Here is a 13,577-nt window from a genome sequence, read left to right on the forward strand (position 1 = left end):
TGTTACTGGAGCATCGCTGTATATAGTGTACAATTCTACATTGTACCTTGTTCACCATCGTTCTTTATCGTACAGGGACCAGTTACCCTCCTCAGAACTTTCCTCTCGAATCCATCAAGCAGCTTTGCGTCGGTTTCCATCAGGAGCCATGTTTCTGAGGGGTAAGTGAGAACTGGTCTAACAAGGGCTTTATAAATAGTAAGTTCTGTTGGGCGGCTGAGGAGTCTTGACAGAATAAGTTGCTCAAGGTAAAGTATGCCTTATTTGCTGAGATCAGCATGATCTAAATTTCAGTTGAGACATCATTAAAGCAAGTTACTGTAGAACCAAGATACTTGAAACTACCTACTCTTTCAAATGTATATCCATCCACACTGAAAGTCGTCGACATATTAGGTTGATAGACTTTCCCACTGGCCATATGTTTTGTTTTGTCTTCATTTATCACTACGCACATCTTCCTGCTTGCTTAGTTCAAGGCTGTGAAGGCTTCCTTCAATGCTGGTATTGTTCGTGCTACAATGTCTAAGTCATCTGCATATGCCAAGATCTGCACAGACTTGTAGAAGATGGTGCCTCTAGTCTGTAGGCCTGCGTCTCTGATCACCTTCTCAAGTGCTATATTAAATAATAAGCATGCCAACACATCTCCTTGACATAGCCCATCTTTTATTTCCAGAGGGTCTGAACAATTTCCTGCAACTCGAATGCAGCTTCTTACAACGGAGGATCAAATACAAATGGGATTTTATTTTTTATTTAAATTAATTTATTGAAAAACACAAGGCAATTACAATTTATTTCTCCACATACCGTATAATCCCGGATACCATCCGCACAATTTTCCTCAAAATATTGAGTTCTAAATCTTGGATGCGGGTCGTATTCAAGCCGTTCATTCTCGTAAATATTTACTACATTTAAATGGAGTATTGAAATAGATTTGAATACGGTTACCGTACTCAATATACCACATGTAAATGGGCATTCAGGTCTTATTGTGTTTTAGTTGTGTTCTAGAAAACACGATCGATTTTTTCTCAATACGGTTACAGTGGCATGTAAACGCGAAATGTAAGGCAATGAAAAACGTTGAATCAAATATGGGTAAATATGTGGTAAATATGAAAGCCGCTGCTGCGGATGCTCGATCGTCATTTGTTTCACAAGTGTTGCTGGCATGCTGGGTGCGCGAATAGCTGATCTTGCGGGATATCGTACTTTGCGAGAGTCGAGACTGTTGGTTACGGAAGTCTAACTCGCTCACATTCAAGTTCCGCATCTGTCCCATGAAAGTGCTGTCTCGATAGTAAACGATGGATTCAAAACGGCATCTGCGGTCATTTACTGTGCATGAGAAACTTAAAGTTGTAAGCGAAGCTGAAATATACAGATATCGTGCCGTCGGCAGAAAGTACGATACTGATGAATTGTGTATTCATGATTGGCGGAAGAAGAAAGAAAAACTTCTAAAAAGTAACGGTGATCGCAGAGCGTTTCGTGAGCGGAGTGCAGTGTTTCCGGAAACTGAAGAACGACTCCACAAATCTGTGATAGAAAAACGTGAGTTAGGATATGGTGTTTCTAGTGAATTGTGTCAACTGAAAGCACTAGAGATCTCAAAAGAACTCAAAACACAGGGTTTTACTGCAAGCCGCGAATGCGATCTGTTCGTACAAAGGACCTTTTTTATCAATGACATCATTTAAGTTCCTATCTTTGTTGAACTGCTGGTCAAGAAATATGAATATGTTTTCATACTCTGTCATGAGTTTACCTTTCTCGATTCTTTTTAAGATATATAAATCCTGTTCTATGGTAGTAAATTTATGCCCTGTGTCCCTCGTGTGGTTGGCCACTGCAGAAAATTTATTGTGTTTCTGAGCATTGTAATGTTCAGCATATCTGGTTGAAAAACTGAGGTCAGTTTGGCCAACATAAGAAAAATTGCATGTAAAGCATTTTAATCTGTATATACCTGATCCAGAATAATGGTTATCTGTAGCGTTAATTGAATTATGATCACGAAATAAATTACGATTGGTATTTTTTGTTGTGTATGCTATTTTTACATCGTGTTTTTTAGGGAATTGGTAATTGGATGAATGAGATGAGTTTTCAATTTTGTATTTACCATTCACTGTCCAAGATACATACCATGTTGTCGTCTGTTAATTCGTCCAGCTTCTGCTCTTTGGATTTTTATAACTTAGGACCAGGATATCACTCTTAGTCTGGTTCATCACTTTAGACCTGTCTGACTTGGGTGGCCCTACCATGAGCATAGTGTTCCCGCCGGCATAGTTCTAAGGATCATTTGAACACGCAAGCCTCCCAAACACCTGGCAAAATGTATTTGGCCTTCGTCAAGGTGGTGATACCATCGGGAGGAATGACCTGGCCTGCTTATAGAAATTTCCCACACTAGTGAAAACTGTGTGATATGCCAATTCATCACACATATTTCACAAGGGCCTTTCTTAAAAAAGTAATTTACAATAGGGTTGGACAGACCAGAACAGTCAGCTGTTCCAAAACATTAGGAGCTCGAGGTGGAGTGCTACCGTACACTGTGCCGGCACACGGAACTGTAACTTCGTGGAGCAACATGGCATGCTCCAAGTCAGCGGTAAAGTGCCTCTACTGGGAACACTTACATTCGCGCCCAATAATCACGTTTAAAGGCTGCTTTCAAGTAAGATTTTTCAGTCAATATGAAATACTCGACAGTAGATGTGCTTACAAATATCACAAACAGAACTCCGGTGAGACATTTTGCAAAGTTTTTCCGTATTTTGTACAGCATACATTGTTACTAGGCTTCAATAAAAACACTCTTCACAGAACAGTTGAAAAGAAAACAGAACACATTAAATGATTCACATGGACCGAAGACCAGCGGCCAATACAACGGGACTCACAGAACAAAGAGGCTATGGCAGAACACAGAACACTCCAGCACGTGGTGGCTAGTAGACGAAGGGCAGTGAGTGTATAGTGGTGCTCCTGATGGGACAGCGAGTCAATGTCTCGGTCTTGCGTGGGAATATTTCTAAACAACTGACACTCAGTGTTCCGGAACAACGGAACATAATTGTACAATGGCACAGTGTGCCAGAACAGGCACACGGTACCCAACCCTAATCTACAACAGTCAACATCCACCACTAACGATTCAGGTCCTAGAAGATGCTGCCATTGAGGAGTGGGACAGTTTGCCTCAAGAAATGCTGAATGATTTGGTACTGAGCATGTCCCATCACAATCAAGATTGCCTCAAGGTTCGTGGAAGACCAACACATTAGTGAATCATGTGACTGCATCGAAAGCAGTCTTTAATTTGTGATGTTCAAACTAAGGAGGTTCTTTAATTTGTTTGGTTTAGCCCCCTACTGATTGTTTTTCTTTTCATGCTGGGTCCAAAGTACAGTATTACTCTGCATTTACATACCCGGCTTTTACGTTTACCCGTCTTTTACAACATTTTTTGATGGTCCCCTGAGATTTCCTATGCTCACAATGTATTAAAATTCTCAAATTTATGTTTGCGACATTTTATGCTTCCCGCCATTTACATCTCGACAGGCTGTTCGAAAGGAAAAAAATTGAGGTAAAAAGGTGTTGCAACTAACCTAAAACACTTTGAGTAACCACGGCATGACGACCAAATCAAACAACCATGGTCTATAATAACTCTTACAACTCTCAGTATTGAACTTCCGCTTAACCAAAACAGCACATTCTTTGATATCAGATGTTTTCCACAACGTCCTAAACCTTATTTTCAAATCCGACGAGTTGAATTAACTCTCTAAATCTCATGTACACACAAACTTTCCACCATAATCCTATGACTTTTGAATGCAAGTAAACAAACACCCAATAGAAATCAAAAACATGTATAATACTGCACATACAGTATCTGGATAATGGCAAAATGCAGAGCCCAACAAAACCGCAAAGGAGGAGGAGGAGGAGGAGGAGAAGATATCAAGAATATATCAAGTGTTTGCTTTACTGCTAAGTACAGTGTAAGCCACAAGAAGATGACGTTATCAAGTGCTTCAATGTTTGTCGTGTCTGAGTTCATTATTTCACGGTTATTGTTTTACACTTGCGTTTGTTGTTGGAGTTGTAAAGTTATTGTTACCAATTCGTCACATTTATTTTTGTATTTGTTACGTTTTTTATGTGAGTCGAGCGGTCAAACTGAATTGCCGTGATCTTCCTATCCCATCGTGTGTATTTGTTAATCCTTCTTTGTTATTGCTTTATTGTTCCTGGTAATAATGGAAAACAAAGAAGGAAAGAAAAACTTTTACTAAGGAATGGAAAGTTCAAATATTAGAAAAGGTTGATTCGTACCACGGAACACGTGTTTTATTGGCACGTGAATTGCAGCATCCTGAATCCACGCTGAATACAACTGTGAAAAAGAGAGGAAGCATTACATCAAGTGCTTCAGAAGATTGAAAAACTCCAAGAAAAGAAAGTATGCGTCATACTGCAAATACGAGAAAACGGAAAAAATTATAAAAAGCTGGTTTGAAACTTCAAGCGCTGCAGGCATTCCAATTGATGGTCTGCTCTTAAGGGAAAAGGCGCTTGAAGTGGCAAACATTCTTGGCATTGAAAATTTCAGCACGTCCAATGGCTGCATCGACTGATTTAGGAAAAGGTATAACCTAACCTATAAAATTGTTTGTGGGGAATCTAATGCAGTTAGTGATGAAACTGTGGAAGAATGGATCGATAGAAGATTGCAGGAGCTGACCAAGGATTACGAACCCAGGAACATTTTTAACCTAGATGAAACTGGACTGTTTCTCAGTGTGTTGCCCAGCAAGGCTTTTGCATTCAAAGGAGATAAATGCCATGGTGAGAAACGCAGCAAGATGAGGCTCACAGTGATGTTGGGAGCCAACGCTGATGGCTCTGAGAAGCTCCACCCCCATGTGATACGGAAATCTAAAAAGCCTCATTGCTTCAAGAATGTGCGATCGTTACCTACTGCCTACGATGCCAACCATAAAGCTTGGATGACCTCAGATCATTTCTGACAGCAGTTAATTGCTCTGGATTCAAAAATGAGTGCGCAAAATAGGAAGATCCTTCTTTTCATCGACCCTTGTCCTGCACATTCCGTGGATGTTACTTTGAGGAATGTGCAGTTAGAAATTCTGCCTGCTAAATGCACAAGCAAGCTACAACCTATGGATTTAGGGGTTATTCACTCCTTTTTAAATCACATTATAGGAAGAACCTGGTGCAGCAAATTTTATTCCATATGGATGCTGGAAAGAATCCTTCACCATTTAAGATTTCAATCCTGGAAGTGCATCACTTCACTGCAAAGTCTTGGAAAGCCGTGAAGCAGACTACCAACTCAAAGTGTTTCTTAAAAGCAGGATTTTTCAAGAATCATCCCGAATCTCAGCTGCTAGAAGAAGAAGAAGAAGAAGAAGAAGAAGGAGGAGGCCTGCTACCTGATATACGGAGAATGTTGCAGTCAGACTGCACTACTGAAGATTTTCTTCAGGTACGGTACATGATTTTGTGATCACTGCAGAGGAAAGAAGTGTGAAGGAGTTGGTTGCTGAGCAAATAACAGCCGAGTCTCCCACCAGTGACAGTGATGAAGCAGAGGAAGACAGTGAAGTGATGCCTACCAGTGCTGATGCAAGTGCAGCAGTGGATGTTTTACGCAGGTCATCTGTACGTTACGAGGGCAGGTATCAATACTCATTGAGAGGGCATCTTACAGAACTTCAATCTTGATGCGAGAAGTGTACGAAGAGAACAAAGCAAAAGGGAAGATAACAGGCAATAAAAGACAAGGAACGTAGGACGAACATAGGAAAAAATTATCCCAGCTAATTAATATAATTAGAAAGGACTTTTTATTTTTAAAATCATTATCATCATTACGAACCATCTCCAGTTACCCGGGTGTGATTTGTGAGCCTCCTCCATCTCTGCTGGTCTACATAAATTTTTTTTAGTACTCAATTTGAAAACAGTAATTACAGTGTTCATAACAATCTTAAGCACAACTTTGTCCAACTTTGGAGTACTGAGAAACCAATTCCTTAAAGTAACAATGACAGAAATCTGCAAGTTTGGAAACTTGTTAAGAACACTTATGGCTATGAAATATTAAAGCATTTATTATTCAGAATTTTAAGGTTGAGTTTCATCTGTAGAATGCCGGGAAACAGGAACATTTTAAGTTTTGTTTAAGGAACTGAACATGCAATACACCATCTTTAAACGCAGCAATAATATGGCATGATTAGGTTGGAAATAGCTCGCCTCGTGGCCACGATCATTAAGGAGTCAAGCCTTACTGGTCTGATACAGTGGTTAACTGTTGGAGAAAAACATTTTTACCAACACAACACTGGCCAGCAGGGTAGGTGGTACGCAATTCTTAAACAACAGATTGTGTGCCAAAAGCCCGAGTTCAATTCCAAACCTCTTTGCACTGCTCTTACGGAGTGGTGGCAGATGACATTGTTTATGGTAATTTGTCTTGTTTTTCGACAGGAGTAGGCTACACCGACACCAGATTTCAACCTCTCCCTACCTCATTATCATCACCATCACACACTGTACATCATACTGGACACAGAAAAACACATACTTGTGTGATCGTCTCTAAAACAAAGAGTAACCGACTCCTAGACTTAAGATTGTGCATAAAAAACAAATGAAGATCGCATCACCACAGCCAATCATTCAAGTACTTGGGCATTAGAAAACACATACAAGCTTGATATTAGTCAACCTGTATGTTTTTATTGAATTTTAACCCTTACCCCTCATATGTTGGGTGAGGCCGGACATTACAATATTCCCTTTCAGGTCGCCTTGCCCGACATGATATTGTATCGCCCACCACTCGTCTGCCATCTCTTAGCCAACAAAATACATGATCCTATACTATACTGCCATCATTGGGTTCAGCGAGTAACTTTGTAAAATACAGATACTATTTGACAGTCAGCGAAAAGTCCATTATTTAGATGGCAGTATAGCTGTCAGTTGTGTCCAGTCCACTCATTCATGCAAAGGCTCGAGCGATAGTAAACAAACACGGCTGCCATGTGCTCTCCTAGTCACATATAGTGTACTGCTCGTTGTGTATGTCAGGTAACATAAGAAACCCCAGTATTTTCGCACCTCTACTCCTTCCTTGTCATCATCATCATCATCTGCGTATCCTTCCAGTGAGCTGGGTAGAATTTTTGTGGACAATATGCCTCCATTGATTCCTGTCATTATAGAGTTCCTATTCTTTCACATCCTGCAGTGTTGTTCCTTTCTTGATAAGGTCTGCATTTATTTGGTCCAGCCACCTTTTTCCGAGACGTCCAACAGGTCTCCTTCCAGGCACCCTAATGAGTGTATCTAATAGCATTTGACAATACTTCTAAGTGAACTGGCGATGGTCAACTTCTGTACCGTAACCCAACATGTGCCTGATGCTGACGGCTGGCATAAATATAAATCAACAAATCCCGATTTCAAGAAACCGCAGTTTACAGCGGTTTAAGACTACAAACCACTGCGAGGTATGAAATCAGGGACTGAATTAGATTTTTTCAATTGCTAATTTGTTCAGTAAAATTACTAACGAAACCAATTGGTATGCAATAACGATAATAATAAAAATGTAAAATAATATGTTTAAATTGCATATATAGCTTTTATTTGCTCCAGTCTAACTTGCTGTAAACGTTTATAGCCTAAACACATCATTTAAGAGCAAGTGCTATCTCCAAAATCATGAAAGATGAATACAGGTCATATAAGATACAAATTCACATTTAAAATATGAGTAGAAGAGACAACACAGAGAACTTTAATTCGAGGTGTAAGGGTTAAACCCGAGTATCCATACTTCTGAATCTGATAGCAAGTGACAGGAATATGGAGTGGAACATACCCAATTACAGTATTTATAGTGAAACTTATAAGATGTATTTTGGTACACAATTCAAAGATATTTTTAAATTTAAGAATGAATTATCTACAACCAAAAAGTGAATACAGTATGTCAGTATGGAGAGACAAACCTTGTTTTCTAACAGCTCGCTCAATGCTGATCGATACTTCTTCTAGCTCTCTGAGGAACTCGTTTACAGCAATCACATAGGCTTGAAATGTAGCTGGTACAGATCTTTCTAGGCAGTCATTATGAGGATACAACTCTGTACGGAACTTCCTCAAATCACTAATCATTGTCAGATAGGTGCACATATGATTAAGATAATTCTTCATTGCTCCCTGTGGATGCACAAACAGATAAAACTGTAATAGTGTTTGGTGAATTTATCTTTTTCAAATGTTTAATAATTGGGTTTATGTACCTGTTTTTAATTCACTTTCAGTTCATTAAATGCAATAGATAAGTTTTACTGTGAACTTCTCTGAACAAGATAATTCACTTCAGCATTTAACAAAAGAAACAGGAATAAACTCAAATTTTACACACAATCCTCATGTTTTTCTTATATATGTTGTCAGTTAATTGCAACACTGTTTTTGTATTCACATCTATTATCTATATGTTTTTATCCACGTATGTCATCTATTGATCTTACATGAACATTATTAACCCTAGAACAGTAGCACTACTCGCAATATAGTTATCGGTAGCGCTTCTTAGGGGTGATGACTCAAACAGTTCTGCTATACCCTATCTCAATTACCTGGGAGATAAGAATAACAAGTCCAGCCACGTGTACGTTGGAGTACTAGTCATATAAAAAATCAGTCAAGAAACCGTGAGGCTGATAACTAGTTCAAATAATCTGTAAACTAACATGTTATAAGAAGAATACAACATTTATACAATCACCAGAATGAATCAAGATGATATTCAATACAATTCTGAAGGTTAATGTACTAGACACCACATGGATATACGGCCTGAGCACAAAACCAAGATGGCTGACAACAGAGGCAATCATCATAATGTCACTATGGCATCTTAACATACGTTTTAATTGATCTGGCTACTTAACAGTCAAAATAATGACCCCAAACCCTCATTCTTCCATATATATAAGTAACTTACACCTTCAAAAACCTATTTCTGAAAAAAAATCACGGATAGTTGATACACAAGGTTTCTAAATAATGCTGAAACTCAAGTGAGGTTCAGGAATTAAGGGAATGGCAGAATACCAAAAATCATAATAAATGTTTTATTTCATCCCCCACCCACAAAAAAGAATTGAAAGCAACACCCTTATTTACCTAAATGCAGATTTGCATGAAATTCAGTTCTGTTGACAAATCACATGTTTCTTCCTCATCAACACATTCGTTGACATGGAGCTTTTTTTTCTTACAATAATTATTCAAAAATGTTTGTTGATGTCCATACCAGCTTTCTACAAACACATTCTGATGTATGTATGTCTGTTATTACACATATCTGTCTGCCACAGAAGTTCTTTATCATGAATAACTTTCATTGTAGTCTCATATGCAACCTCCCTATGATCATTTACTAAAAGAAACTCTGTTTCAAAATCCATACATAATTTTGTTACCACTAGATAATTACGTATCATTACATTGATAAACATTTCAGGGAACAAAAAGCCTATCCCTACTCTTATTTCTAATTAGATTATATGCCTCATCATCAGCATCAATGAAGTCCTCAGTAACAAGAATTCCTTTACAGTATTCACAATTCAAATATTTTGAGACACTATAGCAACAATATCCTGCTAAATAGACTAAAATTGGCATGTCATTGTTACAGTTTTCAATATCCTGTAAATTTACATGTACATCTATGCTCTTACACAATGAATTATCAAAATCAAAAAAGGCAGAGGATTCAGGAGGCGGCTCAGTGAACTCATCTACTTCAATCTCCCCAAATGCATTTGATCTTATCTTTAGAGCCAGAGATGACAGTAACCTTAACTTCTTTTCAACTTCAAACAACTGCCTCACAGATATACACTGACTGACAGAGCAAATGCAACACCAAGAAGGAGTGGTCAGAACGTTATGCCAATTGCAGGGTAGACTGACGTCACTGAGGTATGCTCATGATGTGAAATGCGCCGCTGTGCTGCGCACGTAGCGAACGATAAATGGGACACGGCGTTGGCGAATGGCCCACTTCGTACCGTGATTTCTCAGCCGACAGTCATTGTAGAACGTGTTGTCGTGTGACACAGGACACGTGTATAGCTAAGAATGCCAGGCCGCCGTCAACGGAGGCATTTCCAGCAGACAGACGACTTTACGAGGGGTATGGTGATCGGGCTGAGAAGGGCAGGTTGGTCGCTTCGTCAAATCGCAGCCGATACCCATAGGGATGTGTCCACGGTGCAGCGCCTGTGGCGAAGATGGTTGGCGCAGGGACATGTGGCACGTGCGAGGGGTCCAGGCGCAGCCCGAGTGACGTCAGCACGCGAGGATCGGCGCATCCGCCGCCAAGCGGTGGCAGCCCCGCACGCCACGTCAAACGCCATTCTTCAGCATGTGCAAGACACCCTGGCTGTTCCAATATCGACCAGAACAATTTCCCGTCGATTGGTTGAAGGAGGCCTGCACTCCCGGCGCCTGCTCAGAAGACTACCATTGACTCCACATCATAGACGTGCACGCCTGGCATGGTGCCGGGCTAGAGCGACTTGGATGAGGGAATGGCGGAACGTCGTGTTCTCCGATGAGTCACGCTTCTGTTCTGTCAGTGATAGTCACCGCAGACGAGTGTGGCGTCGGCGTGGAGAAAGGTCAAATCCGGCAGTAACTGTGGAGCGCTCTACCGCTAGACAACGCGGCATCATGGTTTGGGGCGCTATTGCGTATGATTCCACGTCACCTCTAGTGCGTATTCAAGGCACGTTAAATGCCCACCGCTACGTGCAGCATGTGCTGCGGCCTGTGGCACTCCCGTACCTTCAGGGGCTGCCCAATGCTCTGTTTCAGCAGGATAATGCCCGCCCACACACTGCTCGCATCTCCCAACAGGCTCTACGAGGTGTACAGATGCTTCCGTGGCCAGCGTACTCTCCGGATCTCTCACCAATCGAACACGTGTGGGATCTCATCGGACGCCGTTTGCAAACTCTGCCCCAGCCTCGTACGGACGACCAACGGTGGCAAATGGTTGACAGAGAATGGAGAACCATCCCTCAGGACACCATCCGCACTCTTATTGACTCTGTACCTCGACGTGTTTCTGCGTGCATCGCCGCTCGCGGTGGTCCTACATCCTACTGAGTCGATGCCGTGCGCATTGTGTAACCTGCATATCGGTTTGAAATAAACATCAATTATTCTTCCGTGCCGACTCTGTTTTTTCCCCAGCTTTCATCCCTTTCGAACCACTCCTCCTTGGTGTTGCATTTGCTCTGTCATTCAGTGTATTATACTGCCCTCCTGCAAGCTGCCTATATTTCCCAAACCTGTCCTCTAATATGTCTGTTTGAAATTTTCGTAATAGGACATATGGAAAATTAAGTTTTGACAAACAATATTCTATCAACATTAACAATCCTTCAGTTGTCAATATCAAAGCAGCCATTGTTTCAGATGATAATGAACCCTTTACAACTAGATCTCTCCACTTTACTAGCCATTATAGGAATTTCTTCAAATATTGAAGCCCTTCCCCTGAATTTGAAGAGACTGGAGACATTAAGTTGTTGTTGAGCCTTACCTCTTTACCTGGTGTTTTGAGTTTGACAACAGCCCACCAATCTATTATTATTATTATTATTATTATTATTATTATTATTATTATTATTATTATTATTATTATTATTATTATTCTGATATATGAGGCTGTTTCTTTATAATATGGTAGCTTACACTTTTCACCTAATACTTTCAGCCCTTCTATAATGTTGTCATTGAAAACTTGTAGAGCTAATTTTACATTCTGCCTTTCAAATGATGAAGGACTTAAAGCTTTGAGAGACAGACCATAACCATATTTTATGAACTTTTCATGCTAAGGATCATATAATTTCTTAATTGTAACTTTTCGTGCTCAGGATCATATAATTTCTTAATTGTAAGAAAAGAAGCACACTGCACTGCAATGTTATCTTCAAAATCAGGGACGTTCATGCACATATTCTCATCCTTTCAATTTAACCGGTTATTGTGATTAAATTTCAGCAAGTGAACACTATCAAACACAAAGAAAAGTGGTCTGCTCTCATCAACAGGATGTGGATAAACACATTTCAATTCACTTTCAGGTGCAAATAATTGCATGCATTTTCTGTTTACAGAACTGTTATCACTAACAACACAAACAACTTTAAACCCTGTTTCCTCTAATCCTACAATGACTTTTCTTAGTACACCATGCAAATATTTTCCAGTAATTGATTTTACAGGTAATATGTGAGCTACTTCCCTAAAATCAGACAAACTTGAAACCATAAAACAATAAGCACGAGTTGTTAACTGCTCATCAATGAATGCTTTTCCAACAACATTACCACCTTTATTGTCCATTAATGGTTTAACATGAATTTCATCTATCATAAGCACAATGAACTTGTCACTATCATTGCCAGAAAATTTGTCCCTTATGTACTTCAGGAAATTGTTATCATGCCGTTCTATTCTAGGATCTACTTTTAAAGAAGAAGAAAGCCTCCTGATGGTACATGGATGAGGCAGATATAATAAATTGAGATGTCTGAGGTATGCATAGCAATGGGGTAAAATGGACTCCAATATTGAAGATAAAATCAGAAAGGAAGGACTATAACTCCTACTCTCGTGTGACCAAAGTGCATTCTGTTCAAATATGAATTCAAATGGTCCTTTTAGTCTCGGTTCTAACATGATGACTTGTCTCAAAACGTATGCTGCTCAACCTAAAATATCATTAGTGTTGTTTGCACTGTGAACCTCAGAACTTAACACGTCAACTTTTTCAAGAAGCACTGAAATTTCATCCAGGTCCTTTACAGACTATGGGAAATGAAAGTTACCAATACAATGAAAGTTACCAATACTGTGTAATTTGATGTTCTTATAGCACACACTTAACTCCAAAGTTTCATTGATAGCTATATAACTAATTATATCAGGTTCAGGGCTCAACACAATTTTAACCATTACTATATTTACACCTTTGTGAAGTATGTCCCATGATTATTTAACTTTTCTTTCAGGTAAGTGAAATTAGAAAATGTTATTCTATTCTTGTGTAAATTATATTCTACTTCACTCTCCTCGATTGCTGTCTGGATATTTTCATTTTCTCTTCTTCTTCTCTTCACTTCAGGACCTTCTCGATACGTTTTTAAATTACTCAAATATGCTGGGCAATTTGGTAAAAGTGAAGGAACAGCACTGGGGATAAGTCGTGGAACCTTCAGTGGTAGAGTTATAAGCTATCCATTCTAACAGTGAAACTCTGTATGTTTCCTTATTTTGGATGGATTAAAATGTAATTCACAAACCTGCAATTACAGACAATCACTTAATCTAACCTGAACGCATTTCACCATGCATGTTGGAGGTTAGATGCCGTCTAACCTAACAGCGGCCCTTTTTTTTTTTTTTTTTTTTTT

At 39.6% G+C, this 13,577-nt stretch overlaps 1 protein-coding gene across 1 annotated transcript in view; it reads right to left on the reverse strand.

The window, feature by feature from the left end:
* Positions 1–13,577, reverse strand: part of Grip128 (gamma-tubulin complex component 5) — a 334,747-nt gene that overhangs the window by 222,658 nt on the left and 98,512 nt on the right. Inside the window, exon 6 of the mRNA XM_067152174.2 lies at positions 8,079–8,289. Within this exon, the coding sequence (XP_067008275.2) occupies positions 8,079–8,289 (211 nt within the window). The remainder of the gene's footprint in view (positions 1–8,078; positions 8,290–13,577) is intronic.

The sequence above is a fragment of the Anabrus simplex genome, chromosome 8 (genome assembly GCF_040414725.1).
Source record: "Anabrus simplex isolate iqAnaSimp1 chromosome 8, ASM4041472v1, whole genome shotgun sequence".
NCBI lineage: Eukaryota > Metazoa > Arthropoda > Insecta > Orthoptera > Tettigoniidae > Anabrus > Anabrus simplex.